Here is a 21,826-nt window from a genome sequence, read left to right as displayed (position 1 = left end):
ATAGATCGGACGACGTCCGCTTGCCTCGCACGCCTGCAAGTCGGGATCCTCGGGAAACCGACCCCAAATCAAACAAAACGCAAACCGGCGAAAACCCGGGCCTAAACTTACCAAAAATCGGTGTTGGGGAGGGAAGAGCGTGTGTGGATTCTCGGCCGCGACACCAACACAGCGAGTGCCGGAGGATGCGGCCGATCTCTCTCTCTCTCTCGGATTTCTCTCTCCCCGGCTCTCTTGCTCTCTTGGATTTCTCTCTTCGGAACTCCCCGTTCTCTCGCTCCCTCTCTCCGAAACCCTTTTCTTTCCCTCTTGGCCTCGGATTTAAGGACGGCCAGTGGCGCGGAGCCGGCCAGCAGGCGCGCATGGCCCCTGCCACCGCCAGCCTGCCGTGGCCGGCCTGCTCACGACCCGAGGATCACGCCGGCGTGCCCCGCGCCCCTCTGGCTTCTCTGTTCTTCTGCACTGTTCCTCCCCCGTACCCTTCAGAAGGTTGACTGGGGAGGGGGAAGGTTGAACAGTGCGTGGGCCGGGCCGTGGGAAATGGGCCGTCCCGCGCGAAAATAGAAAAAGGGAAACATGGACCGCGCGCAATAAAAGAAAAAAGGGGAAAAAAGGAATGGGCCGACGAACCCGGCCCAGAAATCTTTTTTTTTTTAAAAAATTTTGTGTCCTAATAGGCCCTATTAATGCAAATGTTCCTAATGTCTACATGTCATGTCATGTAATTTAATGAAAATATTTTTTGTTTAATGGTTAAAAATTAAACCCTAATAATAATTTTTTTTATGCGATAAAACCCTAAATGATTGAGCAAAATTTAGGTGTCAACACATGGGAATGGAGGAGAGACAATGGCAACTTTTCTGCTTTGAAGATGAAGTTGATGAATCAGTTTTAGAGAAAATAGAGTTCCCTTTGATCGAAGATCATTGTGGAACTTCTGGAGCTTCCTCTGCTTACATGATCATGTTGTAGAAGCAAGACCCAGTGCTTCATTAAACATTTCTACTTTTTCAAGTAAAGTTACTCCATTAACCTTATTAGTCCGCAAAAGACACGTCTGGGTTTAGGTGTATTGCCTGTTTTGGGCTTCTCCCACTCGCGCTTGGTAGGACTGCGGTAACAGATTCGCCCGGCGGATGGTTCATGCTTCGTTAGCACCTTAAACTAAACATTCCAGCGGGTGAGCGAGGTAAGTCAAACCCCGTCCCAACCTTTTCTTTCTTTTGAGCAAAGATAAGGTTTGGCACTTCGAAATTGGTAAAGAAACGTATGGAAATTGGCGATGTACTATATTTTACGGACAACGTTTCTAATTCATGGTCTGTAATGGGCAAGAGCTAACCCAACAGGTACTATTTCTAGTTTCTACCGAATATGTATGTATAACTCTTGCACGAGATTATTGTTCGGAGTTCAGGTATGGAGGACACATTACGATGGTTAGACTGACCATATAGCATTCTTTTTTTGCACAGTAAACCAAATTAATCTTCTCCATCAATCCAACAAAACCTTCAATCAACATCGCACGTGGGGATGTCCATAATTTGTAATGCACTAATCACTAGCGGGAATTATTATGCAAAAAATATATTAACTCTACACGAGCAAAAGTCAAATATTTTTCATTTCCAATGGTACGTTTGCATCGCCTGTATCACTTACAAAAGCTATAAGAACCAAAAATATTTTCGTCGGCCACGGAAATATTAAGACATGATTTGTTGCTAGTAATGATAATACACTGTTGATCGACTAATTATTTCAAGCGATATAAACGATCATTTTTGGAGAAAATATTTTTCAAACCATTCATTTTTCCTGCGAAATAAACGGAGCCTCGGTTTAATTAAGGCTCCATTCGTTTGGCGGAAAATATTCTCCCGAAAAATATTTTCCGGGTTTCGGTGTTCGGGCGCGAAAACGTTTTCGTGGGAAAATATTTTCCTTCCCTCCTCACAAAATAGCCTAAGTCTATGGAAAATGACTTCCGCAAAAGTCAAATATTTTTCATTTCCAATGGTACGTTTGCATCGCTTTGTATCACTTACAAAAGCTATAAGAACCAAAAATATTTTCATCGGCCATACTAAATATTAAGACATGATTTGTTGCTAGTAATGATAATACACTGTTGATCATCTGCAGGACTAATTATTTCAAGCGATATAAACGATCATTTTTGGAGAAAATATTTTTCAAACCATTCATTTTTCCTGCGAAATAAACGGAGCCTCGGTCTAATTAAGTGTTTTTGACTTTTCATTGGGCCGGATTTGGCGGTTGAGGTCGGCAATTGAGCCAAAGCCCAAATAGAACTTGGCGCGGCCCATCCCGACCCCTGTGTTCCCCCTTTCAAATTTCCCACCACCATTTCTATCCTCGCCACCTACTCTCTTACCTAACTCCACTCCCCCTCCCTCCTTCCCTCCCGCCGGCGGCCACCATGAGCCCTGCGCACCTGTCCCGCCACCGCCACCGCCACCAGCTCCCCCTCCTCCTCTTCCTCCGCCACCACCGGACCTCCTCCTCCGCCGCCGCGTCCGCCGTCTCTCCCCTCCGGGTCCCACTCTCCCACCCGGCCTTCCTCATCTGGTCCTCCAACACCTCCGTCGGCAAGACTCTGGTCGCCACCGGCCTCGCCTTCGCCTCCCTCTTCTCCCCCGCCCCGGCGCCTTCCAGGTTCCACTACCTGAAGCCCGTCCAGACCGGCTTCCCCTCCGATTCCGACTCCCTCTTCCTCTTCGACAAGCTCGCCTCCCTCTCGCTCCTCCGCAAGCCCCGCTTCCCCGTCCTCGCCTCGCACCGCGTGCTCAGGGCCTCCGCCCCCGCCGCCTCCGCCGCCGCGCTCTCCCTCTCCGAGGCGCGGCCTCGGGACGGGGGCGATTCGGATTTCGGGATGGTTGATTTGGGGGTCTGCGAGGAGAGGAGGTTGGAAGGCGAGAGGAGCGGGAATGGGGACGGGGATGAGGCGGTCTCGGAGCTGGTGAGCGAGACGGTCTTCGCTTGGAAGGAGGCGGTCTCGCCTCATTTGGCGGCGGAGCGAGAGGGTGGTGTGGTGGAGGACAGTGTGGTGGTGGAGATGGTAGAGAAAGGGTTGAGGGTCGGCCGGAGAGATGGCGAGGGGGAGGTGTTTTGCGTGATCGAGACTTCTGGCGGAGTTGCGAGCCCAGGACCTTCTGGCACTCTTCAGTGCGACTTGTACAGGTACGTTCGCTTTCCCCTCTGTTCTTTTTATCTGAGAAAGCACGTCCTGGTCGGTGTTTGTTTTCATAGGGGAGCATATTGAATTGTTCATTCGCGGGTTTCGTGCGCCATTTAAAATTGACTCGATCTTTTCCCTTTGTGTCTTCTCATTTGTTTTTGTTTATTGCTGTCGCGTCTGAAAAGAAGACAAAAGGTCAACTCTTTCGCAAACTATTCTTCTCGTTGTACTTCTTTGGCTTCCGTATCCAGTAGAATATGAGATATTACATGGTTCGAGGATGCGATTGCTGCCCTTTTGCAGTGGTGTGTCCTTGGAAATGTTGCACATCTCATTTGCTGAGACTGGGAACCCAGTAATTGATTTTTCTTGATGTGGTAATCAGGTCCTCTGGCTTAAAACATGCCCCATATTTGGTTGATGATGCTCTCTTCGTAATTACATGATCGTCGGTTTCTGATGCCAATGGTTCTTAAGCAACGACATTGTGGAAAGTCCACCGCTTTTTTTGTACTTATGGTCAATCCTTGTTGAGGATGGACCCAAGGGGGCTGGAGGGAGTGATCATCCCCCAGGGCGTCTATGCTCAAACCAACTCACGTGTTACTATATACTAAATTATTGTGAATGTTCCAAATAATTTTTTTTTTATCTTCTTTCCCCAAGTCAAGACTCTTCTAAATAATTTATTATCTCTCCTAATCGATTATGTATCTGTCACCGATCCTCTTACAGTAACGACCCATCTCTTTAGTAGAATTGTGTTAAGGTACTGCTATATACTGCGTTTTTCCATGGCACCATGCCCTTGATACTGAGTTGGCATTTCTCTCTCTCACTTATCTTCCTGAAACAGTCGTTTACTTCTTTTGCGCAATTTTTGTATAGGCCTTTCAGGTTACCTGCTGTTCTTGTTGGAGATGGACGACTAGGTGGAATTTCAGCAACAATTTCAGCTTATGAAAGCTTAAGAATTCGAGGATACGATGTGGTTGCTGTTGTATTTGAAGATCACGGGCTTCTAAATGAGGAGCCACTGATGGCCTATTTTCGTAATAGGTACTTACAGTTGTTTCTTTTATCTATGCCAGAGGATTCTAGTTTTATTCATTAAAATATATGCTGCATCCTGAAAATCTTTAAAATGGGAGTGTGAGTCATGCTTTAAGTTGTGCAATTGTCCCACTGCATAAAATGATTTTTCAGCTTAATTTTCTTTATAAATGCCATAGGGTGCCAGTGCTTGTGCTGCCACATGTTCCAGAAGATCCCTCAAATGACCTGATGGAATGGTTTATCGATTCTCGAGGCATATTTGATGTGTTGAAGAACATAATGAAGTCATCTTATCTGGAACGAATGCAGACATTGCTTGATATGCCTAAGAAGGCAAGAGATATATTCTGGTGGCCTTTCACTCAGCATACACTTGTATCAGAAGATGGCGTTACCGTGATTGATTCACGGCATGGTGAAAACTTTACAGTTTTCAAGGTTTGTCTCGATCATTTTATAGTATTACACACTCCTACAATTGGAATACAACAACAACCCCCCAACCCCCACACACACACACACACACACACACACAAGTCGCTTGATAGAAAATGTACTGCTACTTAATCATTGACACTTCTATGAAGGATTGCAAAAAGTGACTTCATTTTCTTGTTGTAGGATCAGGATGATAAATCTTTGAACCAAATGTTTGATGCTTGCGCAAGTTGGTGGACCCAAGGCCCTAATGCTTCTTTACAGGTCATTCTTACTTCCTGGTTATTCATGTGTGTGCTTATTGGTGGTTACTATGAATTGATGCCAGAAGAATTTGTTGACAAATCCAGCAATTATTTCTGCAAATGATGGAATTTTGAAGCAGGATGCTTATAAGTGAATGGGTCTTGTTAACCAGTGCCCCTAGGGCACTAGTTAAGTCAATTAAAGTGGAAATAACACTTTCCAATACAATTGGAAAATGGAAGAATACACATTATAATAAGTTCGCTTACTTCAAATGGTAACTTTTAAATTTCCAAAGCACATTCGATAACGGTTAAGACGTGCCCAAGGGACACTCGTTAACATTTTCCTTAGTGAATTGCTTCCTAAATTATATTTATGTGTGATGGTAATTGGCTGTTTTGTGTTGTTATGTTAGACATGATGAAAACTCTGTTGAAATCAAGATACAACAAGTTGGATGTATGAACTGTTAATTATCAGCATATTTTCTTTTGAGCTTCCTCTGTTAGTCCAGGCATCTTCTCATTAATCAAACTTTTTTCATTTACAATAGGAATTTTGAAATCAACGATGTTGTGTTATTTGCTTATCCTCGTAAACAAGCAATAATTGCTGAATTTGAATGCCAGCAGTTGAAAGTAAATAATGCCTTGTTACCTCCTGAATTTGAGTGGTCCCCTCCTAAACAAGGATTAATTGTTATTGGTTGCTAGACAACACATATGAAGCCCCTATTATCCACATTTGTCTGGGCGGTCTTTCTTTATTTACATGTAAGTACCAAGTAAAGGATGACCATCTGGTTAATAATCCTTGAAGCAGAGGAGGTAGAGAAGAAATGAAGCCCTAGAATTAGTATTTAGTGAGTCGCATATGTTCAGGTTATCTTTTTTTGTGCATTCTGGTTTGTCTGTCTTTTTTCTCCTCTTTTCTTTTTTCAGACCTTAGCGTGAGTATGGTTTATTTTTACTAGTCAAATTTTCCTATGTTTTCTATGGAAAATTGGCATATGAAGCAATGGAGTGGAAATGTTTTCTATTAAATGTTGTCAATCTAAGCAGAGAAGGTGAATATAGTCCAACAATTGTGCCTCACCTCTTGTTTCACTAGACAATAATATGTAATGGTAGTAAGATACACCAAATATCAGAGAGCACAGACTCTATCAGTTTGCTTGATTCTCTTGCTTTCTTTTTGAGGTGTTTCTCATTTGTAGTGTTTCTTGTGCATTATGATAGATCTCCTGAATTTTCTTTTTAATGTGGACATGTATGTTTAGGTGTTTACAGACTGAGCTTGCAAGGGACATGGGTTATGCGGCTGCAAGATTTGGGCATGTGATGTTCCCAGAAAATGTTTACGAGCCAGCCTTAGAATGTGCGGAGCTTTTGTTGGGTGGTGTTGGAGAAGGTCAGAAGATATTCTTGCGCCATCTTAGCGATCATCGTAACTTTTGTTCGCAATACTATCAAAATTTGACTTTGGCCTCTCTTCTGGTGCTCTTTTGTTTTCCTTTCGGGTGTCTTATGTTACCGAGTATATACATGTTCAATTGAATCAGGTTGTATATAAATGTTTATTATGCTCTTTTTTGAAGTTTGTTGACCTTTTCCAGTTTAGTTTAGGTTGTTGAATTGGGACCGAATAACTAGTGTGCTTTAAGGTTGAGTCGTTTTGCTTATGCTACTTAATTATATGACTGTACAACCTCGACTCCTAGTGCACTCCTCGATTGTTGAGTTTACACACGAGCACCTAGTGGACTTATAGTGCTCAATTTATCTGTAACTGGGGACTGCATCTACCTTTTTCAGGTTGGGCTTCTCGAGTATATTTCTCGGATAATGGATCTACTGCTATTGAGATTGCTCTCAAGATGGCTTTCCGTGTATTTTCTGCTGATATAGGAATTCTTCCAGAAAATTCAATTGGCGATACTTCTGAAAAACAGCCAGAACTTTTGGTAGGTTTCATTCTTTTCTGTCACCTTTCTAATAAAAGGGTTTTAGTTAGCTTGTTTACTTGTTTTGTGGTCTAATGTACTCTGTGTGCATTGCTTCATTTTCTTTTTGAGGACATTTTTTGGAGGTTATATATGCTCTAATAGTAGTCACTGTTGATGTAAAAACCAAAGGTTTTTGGTCTTTGTTTACGCTTGGCCTCGGTTCGTTTTCTACTCCTTAATTCGATCGATCGATTTGAGTTGTTTTGCTAGGCACAAATCTCTATAACTTTGCATGTTTGTTTGGTGGGAATTATGGATATATTATATACCTGATGTAATCCTAATAGAACACCGTCTTTTTGGTATGATAACGTGAGGTTTTCAACTCTAGAAGGGCCTGTAGTCTATATCATTCTAATCCAATCCCATTCCACTCTACAAGCCAAACAACCCATGCGATTTTGTAGTTGTAATATCGTCAAATCAGTGTTTGATGTATGTTTTCAAATTCGTCTACTGCAGGTTCTAGCTCTCAAGGGTTCTTATCATGGAGATACTCTAGGTGCTATGGAAGCACAATCGCCATCAGCCTATACCAGCTTTATTCAGCAGCCATGGTATGGCCATTTGTTCATGAAACGTACTGAAGAATCTATTCTTTCTTCTCCCTTGAAAAATATGTATTCATTATATAGCTGTTGGCTTTTTCGGCTATTTTTTTGGAAAATACTTTTCCCTGTATTTTGAACTGGTCACTGTACTAGGGATGAAGAATTGGATGTGTAAACGTAACTTGACTTCTTTTTTCTCCCCTTTCCGTCTTGTCTTGCTTCGTGGGGAAAGGGAGCTCTAGCGTATTTTGTAAAAATTCTTTGTCTTAGTGGGACCAGGCTAGGCTATAGGCATAACTTTCCTGCCTGTCATAAGTCTTGCTTGGTATTGCTTAAAAGGCCTAAGGACAGATAGATAGCCAGGTCAATTCTCAATTTTTATTCTAACATAGTTTGTAATATGCTGTGTATGTAGTTAGATAATAATGTACTGTCTCCTTGTTTATGCTACTTGTTTGTCAGTCAGAGTCTTAAGACTTTGAAGCTTACATCAAGGCATTTGGTCCTAGTTGGTTAGTATCTATAGGCAAAAGAAGAGGAGTGAGGTGTGTTTGGAACTAATAAATTTAAAATCATCCTCATGGAGGCGATATTGCATGCATTTAGAATGGCTTAGTCTTATTGTAATGTTGATTCCATTGCTTAAGAGTTTCTTTAATCTTTTAGACTTGCTGTTCTTGGCTGTTCATGCATTTTGCTTTTTCTCTGTTGGCAAAGTGGCAGTTTTCCAGGTTTGTGCCTGATGTATAGCCACAGGCAAGAACAAATCACGGCAAGTTATGAGTTCTAGTTTATTTAAAAAGGAAGCTCACTAATTTTTACAGGTACACTGGGAGAGGTCTTTTTCTGGATCCTCCTACAGTTTTTTTGCACAGAAGTGTTTGGAAACTTTCCTTACCAGCGATGATACATAATAAAAGTTTTGAATTTGACAAAATGAGTACGTTATCTTCTAATACATTCACCTAGACAAGTTTTTTCTTTTGGCTCTGCTTTCTGTCATTAGGCCATAATTAAGTTGTCTTCAAATTTGTGCAGCGTTCAGTTCTCGTGATGAAATTTTCTGCAAGAGCAGGGATGAATCGGATCTTTCTGGTATATACTCATTATATATATCCCAACATCTATCAGGATCAAGGGGATCTAAGTACATTGGGGCACTTATTATAGAACCAGGCAAGAAAACTCTCCCACGGTCAAATGCATCTGAATTTATTAGTTTTTTTTTTCCTCAGGTCAGGGATAGGATTGATTCGCTAATTTGCATAACCTCATCAGCTCTCTCTCTCTCTCTCTCTCTCTCTCTCTCTCTCTCTCTCTCTCTCTCTCTCTCTCTCTCTGTTGGTTTTGCCTCAGGATGGACATAAAGTTAGTTTCACCGCGTTTGAGATGAGGGTATCCATATAGTGCTAAACACCATTGTTTTGGGCTAATAATGGGATTCCTTCTGCTCTAATGGGCCTTGTTGTTCTTAAGAAGTTATAATGTTTGTTCGCTGTTGTGGACTGAGTTTCAGTCCTTGATTTGTAAAACTATTTTCCCTGAGCCAGAGTGACCTACTCTTGCATTCTTGTTTTCCCAGTCATGCTGCTTTTTGGTTATATCTCAATTGTTTTAGTTGAAAGGCCACAGCACAAAATTGTATGTTTTATGCTGTTCGGAATATTTGGATATGATTAATTGTTGCAAATCAATTTTGCAGTCATACAAGGATCTGGAGGAATGCTCATGGTTGATCCACTTTTTCAACGTGTACTTGTTAACGAGTGCCAAAGGCAAAAGATTCCAGTAATATTTGATGAAGTCTTCACTGGTTTCTGGCGTTTGGGAACAGAGGTTGGTTGATTACAAATGTTTTACCTTTTCATTTGCTTGTTCAGTGATTTTTCTAGCTGGAGTGGGATGTGATTTACTTGTTTTCCCAGTCTGCCGCAGAACTGCTTGGATGTGTGCCAGATATAGCCTGCTTTGCGAAATTGATGACTGGTGGGATGATACCCTTGGCTGTCACATTGGCGACAAATGCCGTGTTTACTGCTTTTCTTGGGGAATCAAAGGTATCTTCTCGTGGCTAACATGATAGAAATAACATGAATTTATGATAAGGTGTTGACTGCTTCCTGATTGATGCATTTTGACAGCTCGCCTTTTGTCATGATTCATGGTACAACTTGAAATGCTCCATCTGCGTAACAGGCAAATGTAGGGGGTGATGTTATCTAATTGTATTTTCAGTAAGGACTCAAGTTTTGTCCTTAATTATGGTTGATAGAGCATACTCCGTAAAATGCATGGTAACTGATGTCCTATGATTTTATTTATGCTTTAAATCTGTTCGTTGAGTTCGATGGCTGCATTTGGTTCGCTTAGTGAACCTTTATAGCAACTGGTACAGATGTTTGTCTCTTACAAATGCTGTGCAGCACTTTAACTTGCAGAATAGCTTTGATAGTTTCTTGTACTTATGCAGTCTTAATATGACTCATTTATCAGCTCTAGTGTCACTTTAAGCTTTTAACCAAATACCAGTTTTCGTTATGTATTTGAGTTATATTTTGCCGAATTCCTGGATTCACTCTATCTTTTAAAGTGAAATTTCACATGCCACAGATGTCTTGACTTCCCTAGAGCAAGCATTACACTGTCATAGCATCATTTTGTCGATGGAATATAGTTACACACCTCTTCGTTTTTTTCATGCTTTTTCCGAATCTAATAGTGGAAAATGCATGCTAGTTAGTTTGAATTTAAAGGCAAGGGCAATGTTAATGTCTTCCATAGGTTGTTTGTACATTTAACCGTGTGGTTGGATGCTGGCAAGTCACCTTGCACATTTTGCCTATCAAAAGAAAACTACCATACATATATCCATGGTGCGAGTCAAATGCTTGAATTGTCTTGTTACAGCTCAAGGCGCTTTTGCATGGACACTCGTACTCTGCACATGCTGTCGGGTGCACAGCGGCCACTAAATCCATCAAGTGGTTCAAAGATCCTCAGATGAACCACAACATCATTCCTCAAGGGAAGGTGCTTAGAGAGGTAAAAGAAATTGCTCTTTATTCTCAAGAGTATGATTTTAATTAGTAAGAGATTCGCTTGTCCTAGATATAATAGAAGTGTGGGGAAAATAAACATTTGAGACGCATATATATGCTTGTCAACTAACAACTTTCTGTTTGCTTGGATAGTTAATGATGCGGTCAGCGTTACTAATAGCATCATCTCCTATCCATTCCTATTTATATACGTATCTGTGCAGATAATTCAATAATACACAATGTTTGAGCTCTTGCAGTTGTGGGATTTCGAGTTAGTCACGCAAATTTCGTCTCACCCAGCAGTCCAAAGAGTTATCTCCTTGGGAACTCTCTTTGCTCTGGAACTCCGAGCTGAAGGCTCCAATGCTGGGTACTCTTCTTAACCTTCTATAGAGAAGCAATGTCACTACGTCACTTCCAACTCAATATACTCTTGCAATCTTAACTCACCGTTTAGATGATTAAGGCACATAATATTGGGATGTTTTAGTAGGCACCTTCTGGAAAGGATGCCATCCTTGTCTGTTAGAGAAATTGGTAAAATCAGAAAGCAAATCACTTTCCCCACTTACAAGGAGATGAAATTAGTAGTTTGCTGGGACTTAGGTCATTGTTCATCTCAACTTGCACTGGCCGACATTAGCCATGTAAAATCGAGGTTTTTTTTCTTTACGACATCATCTTGGTGGATCCTGTCTTCTTAGAGATTATCCTAAGGAGTACTCTCCTGTTTCTCAAGAATCCACTAAAGATTTACATCTGCCATTTATGCCCATACGTTGTCAATTCGGCGTTGTCGGGCCAGTGCTTGCCTATTCCTTCGTCACGTCAGAAACACATCTTCTAAACCAATGAAGACTCTCTCGCAGGTACGCTTCACTATACTCGAGGGCTCTCCTTCAGATGCTGCGTGAGGATGGGGTGTACTTGAGGCCACTGGGCAATGTCATCTACCTCATGTGTGGTCCCTGCACTCCTCCTGAGACATGCTCCCAGCTGCTAGTCAAGCTTCAGAGAAACCTGGAAGCATTTCACCGGGCCCACGGAAAACCAGAAACGGACGCTGTCACGAACGCGAAGCCATCTTCTCGCCCGACTCATATTCGCTCCTCGGTATGAACCTTCGCATTCCAATTTCTCATTGGGCGCCTAATGGGAGTAGCCTAGTTCGATGTAGCAGCCGACCGGCTTCCATTCTGATCGAACACTTTCCTGTTTTAGTAATGGACCTGCCCGAGATAAATCTCTGTTTTTAGTGGTTAGAACAGTAATGTTTTCGTCCTCCTTTATCTCATGTAGTAGCATAAAACATGGAATGTACCATGTTCGGAATTAGACGAATTAAATTTGTCCGCGATGACACCCAACAGCCAGCTAAGACAAAGGTGACGTCTGCCTCTGCTGGTACCCTTGACGTCCGCTTGATTCTCGAAAACTAAATTTTTTGTTTTTCTTTTCTCGGTCGGACTCGAGAACTAAAATTGAAAAAGGCAAAGGAAAAGAACATTTTCGGGAAAAAAAAAAAGGGGCCAATGGTACGCGAGCGTGATCAACCGCGTTCGGACAAACAAATGGACGGTCACGATGGCGCTGGCTCCCGTCGCGGGCGATCCTAGGCGCTCGAGGGGGCACGCATCATGGGATCCAACTCTCTCGATTCGCATGGGGCCAAAAAGGAAAAGCAACTCTTTATTCGTCGTCGTCGGGAATTATCAGGTGGTCCGCGGACGGTGGTAGGCCCGCAACACCGCTTGCCATGAAAAAAAAGAAGAAGTTAATACCACCAAAAATCTTAAATCGGTATATCTGTGATAAATTTATTTTAAATTAATTTTTTAATCAGTAAAAATCTCAAATTGGTACACTCGTGATAAATTTACCCTCATTTAGTTTCCGTTAAATTGTATTGGCGAATTTCTTAGTTAAATGACACGTGATAGCTGATGGATGTACTAATTTAGGATTTTACATGTGTACTACTTTGTGATTTTTTTTTTGTATTATACAATTTAACGGAGGGTAAAATTATCACAAATGTACCAGTTTGTGATTTTTGGTGGTAAAAAAAATTAGTTTGGGGTAAATTTGTAATAGATGTACCAATTTGGGGTTTTTTGTGGTCAAAAAATTAATTCGGAATAAATTTGTTACAGGTATACCAGTTTGGGGTTTTTTGTGGTATTAATCCAAAAAAAATTACCTAAAGTCACATGCGCATGAGTTAATTGGGCAGGCAATATTATGGCACGTTTATGCAAAAAAAAAAAAACATGGATACGATTGTTGTCGAAATATTAGGATCTTGTTTAACCTGAGTGTCGGAAAATTATTCCAGGATCGTACATAAGATGTAGTGATGATCGCACACACCCGTTCTCTAAAATTAGCCGAACGGCTATCGATGGAAATATTCGAGAGGATTCGAGCTATTAATTTTTTGAATTCTATTTTTCTCATTGAGAACCCTAGTTTTGTTATATTATCCTAAGTAATTATCGAGCCAGTATTTCCAATCGGGAGTGAATTTCGAGACATCCATTAAAGTATACATATTAAATTAAAAAAAAAGATTTATGCACTAAAGTAAATTACGTACACATTAAAGTATATATAATTTATTGATTTAAGCTTTTGAGTAAATATAGATCCAAGCTTTTGGATACGTTGACCGGCTCGGATTTGGCGGTATTCCCACGTGTAGGTATCATATCAGGCTTCTACCGTATCCTCCCAACACGTGTCATTTCATCGCGATCGTCATCAGGATTAGATGAGACAGCGGCTGCGGCTGTGGGACTGATAAGGTAGACCCGTGTAGCACCAGAGCACTGCCACTGGCCCAGCTACAAGTCGTCAGAGTGGACTTTGGATATTTATAGCAGAAGAGAGATAGAGAGAAAGAGAGAGAGAGAGAGACCAAGCGGAGACTCGCCTCCCGCAAACAGTTCATCACCCACCTCCCCCCCACACACACACGCACACGAGCTCCCAAATCCCTTCGATTTTCTCGGGAAAGCGTTCGATTTTCTCTCTCTCTCGCTCCACCCAAACCCCCCCCCCCCCCCCCCCCCCTCCATTACCGCCCTCAGGTTCTCCCTCTCTCTCCCTCTCTCTCTATCTATATCTCTAGTTGTGTGTAGTCCCGTGTGATTGTGATGCTGTGTCCGTCCCCTTTCGTTTCTTTCTCTGTTTTTCGGGGTCGCGATTGAGCTTCCGATGACCGGAGCGGGGAAGCTCGCGGATCATCATCATCCTGCCGTCGGGCGGATTGATTGGCGGGCTCCTCGCTCCTCGCTCCGATTCGGAGTGCTCTTGGGCTCTAATCCGCCTCTCGCCTGTGGTCCCGGGTTAGGCCGGATGAGGGCGGGTCGAGATCTGGAATCTCGCGAACAGTGTCGAGATTTGATTTTGGGGGGTTTTTCCTGATTGCTGCCTCTGCTGCCGTGTGGTTGGAGTGTTGGGATGGAAGCTGGGGGTGGCCTGAAGTGGGTTTTGTTGTTTTAGATCAGCTTTTGGGGGATATGGGGGTGGGCGTGCGCGTGTCTTGCTCGGGGTCCCGTGGATTTGAGCCGAGGGAGCTGCTGATGGGTGTGATGGTTTCTTCGTGTCCTGCAGATCTGCTGGGAATATGGACCGGCAGGCTAGGTACGTGGAGAGGACCAATTCGATGAATAACAGAGGGAAAAGGAGCTTGGAGGGTGAAGACGAGCAGCAGGAGAGAAAGCGGCCTGCTCTTGCGAGGTGAGAGCATACCCACCCCGTCTGTTCAAGTGTGCTTGTCTTTCGTTCAGCATACCCACCCGGTCTTCTCGCGCGAGATTGTACTTTTGAGAAGGTCTCGGTGTTTTCGCACTCAATTTAGTCAATCTGATGTTTGTGAAGCAAACTGAGAAATTTTTTTTTCTTTTTTTCGTATCGAGTCGAAATGAACCGTGGCTCTTTGCTTCTCGAAATGGGATTTTTTCTAACTGCTACTTCAGCAGGCTGAAGCATTAAGTGTTTCCCCCCCACTTTCAATGGCATGTGGAGCCTATCCTAATATGTCCTTGCCCCCCTCCTCCTCTGTGAATGAAGTTAATTTTATGATACTCCAACTAGTGTAATCCTATTTCATTGAAGTTTTGGCAGCCTTCGCCGAACAAAACGTTTAGCTGTACTTCACCTTGAAAAGGCTATATATTTTGAAGCTTTTGGCATAATAAATAAATGTGAGCAGGGCCATGATGTCATGTTTCGGAAACTTGTGTCCTTAGTTTTAACTTGTTTGATATTGTTCTTTTGAAGGTTTTTATGTTTCTTTCTGTCCTTACTCCATTCACATTGGTCTTTTAACTATTTGACTTCTGGGGAGTTTGAGATAATAAATTACAGCTCCTCTCCTGCGTCGGCTTTGCTCTCGTGGTTTGCTTCATCATTTATTTACATTGTTCTTTCTCTGGGGATTTTCATCTGCATTGCTTCTTTCTTGGGCAGGTCTTCCCTATATTACTTGTTCTCGAATCACTAGTGTGTTTTATCCCAAGCATCTCTTGATATTTATTTGCATCTTTTTGTTCTCTCAACTTGAGCTGCATGACTCACATTGCTTTAATCTCCGGAATGTCATTCCTACATACAGTAACTCTAGAATTGCTCTAAGGCTGCAAATTTTGCAATTTGACACCTTAGTCAAAGTTCTCTGATAGTCTGCAAAATTTACTGGCAGGTGATTATGTTGGTGGAACATTTGTTTGTTTCTTGTAATATGCAATTTTTTTAATACGACTTCAAATTGTGCAGTGTAATTGTAGAAGCTCTCAAGGTTGACAGTTTACAGAAGCTGTGTTCATCATTGGAACCTATCCTTCGGAGAGTTGTAAGATACCGCGCTCTTTTTGGTTTTTCGGTATATGTTTGGTTTTTTTTGTCATACATTTGATGACATGGTTTGAGAATTTTGATCTTGTATCTAGTAAATAATGTGCCTTTGAATGCATTTTGATGAAATGAATACAGTTGTTTCTTCTTCTTAACTGGAGATAGTTTTTCTATTTCGAGGCAATACTTACTGTAAGTTGATGTTCTGTTTACATTGAGAAGATGGTCAATTAGATTTACAACATTTTTATGGCCCATAATCGCTTGTTTCAATATGGTTTCTAACAGCCTGAGTTTTTTTTGGCTTTAATACTTTCAATTTCTTGTGTTTGAAACATGATATGATGTAGAAGAAGGATACTGCGCTTCTCCTTGACGTGATAGATCATGTATCACTATACTATGACCTGGCATCTCCTTACTTCTCATGTAATTGATTCTGAGCAGGTCAGCGAGGAAGTTGAACGAGCACTGGCTAAGTTGGGGCCTCCTAGACTAAATGGAAGGTGTGGCCTTTTGTCATGAAATTGGTTTAATTATCTTCTTTCTTGGAAGATACTGTTGCCTTGTTTTATTTTTTTTCTTTATCTTCTCTGTCTCTGTCTCTGTCTCTGTTTCTGTCTGTCTGTCTGTCTGTCTGTCTGTCTCTCTCTCACGTGCGCGCGCATTCACTTGAACAAACAAAAGATTGTTTTAGTCCAGGGGTCACAACATTAATTTGAAATAATTTGATGTCAGAGCATCGCCCAAGCGAATTGAAGGTCCGGATGGAAGGAACTTGCAGCTGCAGTTTAGATCACGGTTGTCTCTTCCGCTCTTCACAGGAGGGAAAGTTGAGGGGGAGCAGGGTGCTGCAATTCATGTAGTTTTAGTCGATGTAAATACTGGCCATGTTGTCACCTCTGGGCCAGAATCCTCGGTGAAACTGGATGTAGTTGTGCTTGAAGGTGATTTTAACAATGAAGACGATGAGGGGTGGACCCAAGAAGAATTTGAAAGCCATGTTGTTAAAGAGCGTGAAGGGAAGCGGCCACTATTGACAGGGGACTTGCAAATTACACTCAAGGAAGGTGTAGGAACCATTGGGGAATTGACATTTACTGATAACTCCAGCTGGATAAGGAGTAGAAAATTCAGGCTAGGCTTGAAGGTTGCCCCTGGATTTGGTGAAGGCATTCGCATTCGTGAGGCCAAGACAGAAGCTTTTACTGTTAAGGATCACAGAGGAGAATGTAATAACTCTCCGTTATGGACCTTTAAATGTTTTTTTGTTCAGTACAGTTTCTGATTATGTGTGTTGCTTTGGATCTTTACAGTGTACAAAAAGCATTATCCACCTGCTTTACATGATGAAGTATGGAGATTGGAAAAGATTGGCAAGGATGGTTCATTTCACAAGAGGCTAAATAATAATGGAATATTTTCAGTCGAAGACTTCCTCCGCCTCGTTGTTAGGGATCCTCAGAAATTGCGGAATGTAAGTTCATAATTTGATAAGAATTACATTTTAATTTGTTACTGAAACATTCTTCTGGTTTCATGTAGATCCTGGGCAGTGGTATGTCAAATAAGATGTGGGAGGCTCTTTTGGAGCATGCCAAGACTTGTGTCCTTAGCGGAAAGCTCTATGTTTACTATGCCGAAGATAACAGAAATGTCGGAGTAGTTTTTAACAACATCTATGAGCTAAATGGCTTCATCACGGGGGACCAGTATCAGACTGCTGATTCACTTTCTGACAATCAGAAGGTTTGTGCATTTGTAAATTTAGCATTTGCCGTCGTAATATGCAGTTGTGTACTGTCTGTCTAGACTCTTGTATTCTTAAACCTTTGTATCGGATGGTACAAGCCTGTTGGGCTTTGTATGATCCATACTTTAACTTGGTAGATAGATATGTCTTCTTATGCAACTTTTTCAACTTGAACATATACACCGAATTGGTGAAGAAGCATATTTTGACATATGGTGAACCTGGTACGTGATGTTTACTCCTCACCTGCCACATTGGAGCTTACTCTTCATCAGCTCAGAGGCTTTCACCTTACCATTCTCTTTCGGCCACTTTTTAGTTTAAAAACTGAAATTAGAAAAGCAGGTCTTTCTTCAATCTGGAAGATCATATTTCCTCTTCGGCTTATTTGACCAGACTGTCATTCTAGTTGGGTGTAGAACTGTTATCTTTTCCAATAAGCTGTCTCTTTATTCCTTCTCTTTCCTTTGTCTTATTTCTTTAACACTCCCTTTTGCTAGTATCTTGTTTTCTTTTATACAAATATTCTTATAAAAGAACGGTGTTGGCTCATGGAATTAGTGAAACTGCACCAATCTCTTGCAGGTTTATGTAGATACTTTGGTGAAGAAGGCTTATGATAATTGGAATCAAGTTATAGAGTACGATGGCAAGTCTTTATTAAGTTTCAAGCAAGTAAGGAGGTCTTCTAGAAATGAACCACAGACGGCAGCGCTAGAATACTCTAATCCTTTAGATCATCAGCTGCAGTTACCACGATTGCCTGTTTCCTTTACATCCGAACAGCCTTCAGCAGATTCAGGTTTACCTGTTGGAGGTAATGCTTGCTGTATACTAGTTGGGCCTTTAAATATCTGTCCCATGAGGCCTTTCTGTGCGATGAGTATAATTTTAGCTTGCTTTGCTTCTCATTTTTTCTCAGTAGAAAATGAATCAGTGTGATTCAAAGCACAGACTAATCGTCATCTACAATTTCTCCAGCATACAGAGTTTGATTTGAAATCTTGGGTATTCAAGTGGTCAATGAAATAGTGAAAGCTCCGAGTGTCAAGATACTTTTAAGTGGAATTTTGATAACGCCACCAGTTATTGTTTTGGTTTGTCTTACACCCAACAGGAAAAAGTAGAACTGCGATCTCTGTTTTTTTCTGCTTCCATGTTTTGTTTCCCTTTGTTGGATTGGAAGTTTCCAAGAACAAATGGAGTTATAGACTTTAATGAGGCGGTGTAATATGCAGCATTCAGAAGCTATTTAATGTTAAGGCCTCCCAGAAGTGCAATCAATATCTTATTAAACAATAAGTGAAATATGTCTTAAGTTTGGGTCATTCTCAGTGCATAATTTTATTAAGAGAAAGATGTAAAGTACACAACAAAAGCTATGAGACTGCCATCTACTATTCCTGCTTAATCATTCCTTGAGAAATTCCATGCAAATGCCCTCTACTGATCTGTACAACTTTCACGATTTTGCTATTGAAAAGGTGGTTAGGAGATTTTGAATTTCAGGTGATTAGGACCACATTTTTTTTGGTTCTTTCGTCTTCAGGTGAATCTTTTGTTTTTTCTTTTTGTTTATGTCTTCAAGTGAATATGACATTTCAAGATATGTGAGGGTCCAGTAGTATAACGATAAGAATGTCATTTTCAGATTGGTAGCAGTGATAACTTTCTGATTTGAATGCAAACTTGATGCAATAAGATCTTGGGTGTTGTACCAAAGATGTTTTGTATCCTCTTAAAGCTCCACAAGCGTAGCATGCATGTTTCTGCAATACAGTACTTTCAATCTCATGATGCTAATAATGGATCAAGCATCTATCAGTTATTTGGTGCTTCTGTATCCTATGCCTACTCTTCTTTTACGCATACGATAATCTAGAATACGAGTTTATTTCCCTTCCCTTCCAATTATAATGGTCTCCCCTCTTTGGGAACTTATACTTTGTCTCTTGATAAGGCACTTCTCTCACATTTTCTGTTGAGGTTGGTGGTTGCCTCTTTAATGCCGTCTGACATCCAGCACAAGTTACTGAAATGTCTCTGTGATCTTGTCTTAATTTTTCCATGGACCAAAAAGTAAATTGAGGGAGCTGCTTATTTGTCGTTCTTATGGCATCTTTTGGTTATTGTTTTGATCTCCCTCCTTACCCTCCCAGGCTGACTTGATTCCACCCCATCCAACTCCACTGCAACACATGCTCTCAAAATCACTCACACACGAACACAACTATATGCAATGATCTTGCATGGCATTGGAATTCTACTATGCCAGGCAGCTTGGAACTATAAATCAAGTATTTACCTTGTGGGTTGTTGTGTTCTGTCCCTTTCAGGATATAATGGTGACGTGGCAGTGAGATACTCAACCCAGTCCCAGCTTGCAAATGCTAATACTCGGTCTCAGTTTCCTAGTACTTCATACGTACCACAAGACCAGTTGGCCAGCAACCAAGCACAAAGTTCAAGAAATGACAGCAGCAGTGTTGGCTTGGCCCTTGGTCCACCTCTATCAGCTGGTTTTCAGGCAACTGGTTCATCGATTCAGACGCCTGGCTTGAATCCATTTGACGATTGGTCGAGCAACCGGGACAAGGGAGACGTTGAGTTTTTGACGGAAGAAGAGATTCGCATGCGAAGTCATGAGATGCTGGAGAATGAGGACATGCAGCATTTACTCCGACTCTTTAGCATGGGAGGTCATGCCTCCATTAGTGTTCCTGAAGATGGTTATGGGTTCCCTACCTACATGCCGTCACCACAGCCATTTGATGAGGACCGGTCCCGTTCAGGCAAAGCGGTTGTTGGTTGGCTGAAAATTAAGGCAGCAATGAGATGGGGCTTTTTCATAAGGAAGAAGGCTGCTGAGAGACGGGCACAACTTGTTGAGCTGGATGAATAAAAACAGAAAAAGGGTCCCTGAGATGGTTTATGCTCTAAGTATTGGGCGTTGAATTGTGTTGCTTTTGGCTCTTCGATTCATGGCAGCTCTTTGCTGACGTCAACATAATTGTGGTTTTGGGGCCTCGCTTGGCCGGGTTTGTCAGGGATCTCTGCTGATTCTGCTTCTGTAATGTGGAAGTCTCTTGTACAGTTGTCTGTACAGTAAGTTTCTTCTATTAATAGTCCTCGAAGTCTTATTTATTTATGAAGTATGTGTTTTGTTAAGGGATTGCTTAATATGTACTTCTAATTGTTGGGCCAGATTGACAATGTTTTCGATTTTAGGCATTTTACCATCCCATGTTTAAGTGTTAGGTATGTAATCGTGTGAAGATGACCAATGAATAGTTCTGTTTTTTACTTCGTATATTCACTATGTTCTGTCTGTCTCATTTTTGCTGCTGCTTCCCCCCCTCCCCTTTTCAATTGTGTCTGGATTGGAGGGTCAGGTTCGTGAATTTTCGGGCTACTAAAATGAGTCCTAGAAAAGTTCATTTTCATTCTTGTGCTGATGAACCTTAAAAAGGAGAAGGTAAGAAATCGACGATGCACCATGCTTTACCCTTTCTGGCCTAGAGTGCAAGCAAACTGATACCATCACATGTTACTACTCTCTGCACGTTATAACTCTCGAATCTGACTGGAGTGCTCTTCTCATTTTCTTTGCCATGGTCATACATCTAAATCAAGGTGTATGACGCTCGTCACATTCGTAGTGCTTGAAGGTTGTGTGGCTGCTGGAACGTTTATGCGTGGGTTGGTACATGTGACTTCATGGCAGACACAAACCTAACGATGAAACAGTGTAAAATCTTCCCATTTGTTTGTCTTCGTTGCCCCGAAAAGGTGCAAGAACACTGTCGCTGGCGACCCGAAAATTAAGGCATGGAGAAAGGGAAGAGGGTGAATGAATAAACTCGTGAATTCAGAGTGGTCACCGCCGAATTTTCTTATGAATTTGTTTCTTTTCGATAGAGGCCGAGCTCGGAGTCACAGCCCAACAACAAAAGCAATTGCTAAAAACCACACAAAGTAGAGGGAGGCATGCCGATTTCCGTTCCAAACATGCGCGCCGGTAATAGCCTATCTCCCTCGTGCGATGTTAAATCTTTCCCCTCGTCTCTTGTTGTTTAGGTCCGGTGTTCGTTCTGACTCCGACTTGAATGGTTCGTACTTTCGGGCGTAGGCAAGTCTGAATGGCCAGAGCTGGTGGGGGTGTCACAGCAGAGGAGGCTGCAAGAACTGTGAAGATGGAGAATCCATGGCTGACCATCGCCCCTACCGTCGACAACGTACAAGGCCATTGCCTCACGGATGTCAGCTGCCGTGGGTCGAATCCTTTGTGAAATAAATTCTTAAGGTGAATGCCCATGGAGAGAGAGGGAAATGTGCTTTCCTATTTATGCATCAACGATGAATGAAATATATGTACTTACATGGATACATGATTTTCTTGCCCTGAGCATGGCGAGAGTGGTCGAGCCCTCCCTTGAATCCTACAAGGGCCGTCGATTCTTTGTCGAATCTCGGCGATTTGTCGCCCAACCCCCACTCTCTCTCTCCCTTGTCACTTTATCTAGAATAAAAATTTCCTATTATAGTGATGTAGTGCCAAATAGGCTCGGTACTTCATTAGCGTCGCTTATCAAATTTCACGACATTATCGATTTCACATCACCAATTTAAGTTGTTAGGATACGGTTAATGATTGAAATAATATGATTG

General features: G+C 41.9%; 2 protein-coding genes across 3 annotated transcripts; both read left to right on the top strand.

Annotated features, from left to right (window-relative positions):
* The first annotated feature begins 2,416 nt into the window (after nt 1–2,416).
* LOC115677425 (bifunctional dethiobiotin synthetase/7,8-diamino-pelargonic acid aminotransferase, mitochondrial) lies at nt 2,417–11,915 on the top strand. Of its 2 annotated transcripts, none has more exons than XM_056321012.1 (14): nt 2,417–3,210; nt 4,097–4,267; nt 4,441–4,702; nt 4,892–4,966; nt 6,241–6,361; nt 6,766–6,914; nt 7,419–7,513; nt 8,332–8,447; nt 8,546–8,683; nt 9,210–9,343; nt 9,433–9,564; nt 10,415–10,549; nt 10,806–10,918; nt 11,418–11,915. In XM_056321012.1, exons 1-14 carry the CDS (start codon nt 2,450–2,452, stop codon nt 11,665–11,667), a joined length of 2,652 nt encoding a protein of 883 aa, XP_056176987.1. In that variant the 5' UTR covers nt 2,417–2,449; the 3' UTR covers nt 11,668–11,915. The 2 variants fall into 2 exon arrangements, with proteins under 2 accessions (XP_056176987.1, XP_030456450.2); XM_030600590.2 differs by having other exon boundaries at nt 4,886–4,966.
* A 1,624-nt stretch (nt 11,916–13,539) lies between these two features.
* LOC115677351 (calmodulin-binding protein 60 B-like) lies at nt 13,540–20,468 on the top strand. The gene is made up of 9 exons (XM_030600504.2): nt 13,540–13,637; nt 14,164–14,289; nt 15,328–15,403; nt 15,853–15,911; nt 16,144–16,637; nt 16,722–16,882; nt 16,951–17,154; nt 17,744–17,975; nt 19,495–20,468. The coding sequence occupies exons 2-9, from the start codon at nt 14,177–14,179 to the stop codon at nt 20,058–20,060; spliced, it is 1,905 nt and encodes a 634-aa protein (XP_030456364.1). The 5' UTR covers nt 13,540–13,637; nt 14,164–14,176; the 3' UTR covers nt 20,061–20,468.
* The last annotated feature ends 1,358 nt before the right edge of the window (nt 20,469–21,826 follow it).

Source organism: Syzygium oleosum, unplaced genomic scaffold (assembly GCF_021117445.2).
Source record: "Syzygium oleosum isolate NSW1041296 unplaced genomic scaffold, Sole_v2.1 Sole_v2.21, whole genome shotgun sequence".
Taxonomy (NCBI): Eukaryota; Viridiplantae; Streptophyta; class Magnoliopsida; order Myrtales; family Myrtaceae; genus Syzygium; species Syzygium oleosum.
Note: the sequence above shows the minus strand (reverse complement) of the source record. Positions and strands in the feature narration are given on the sequence as shown.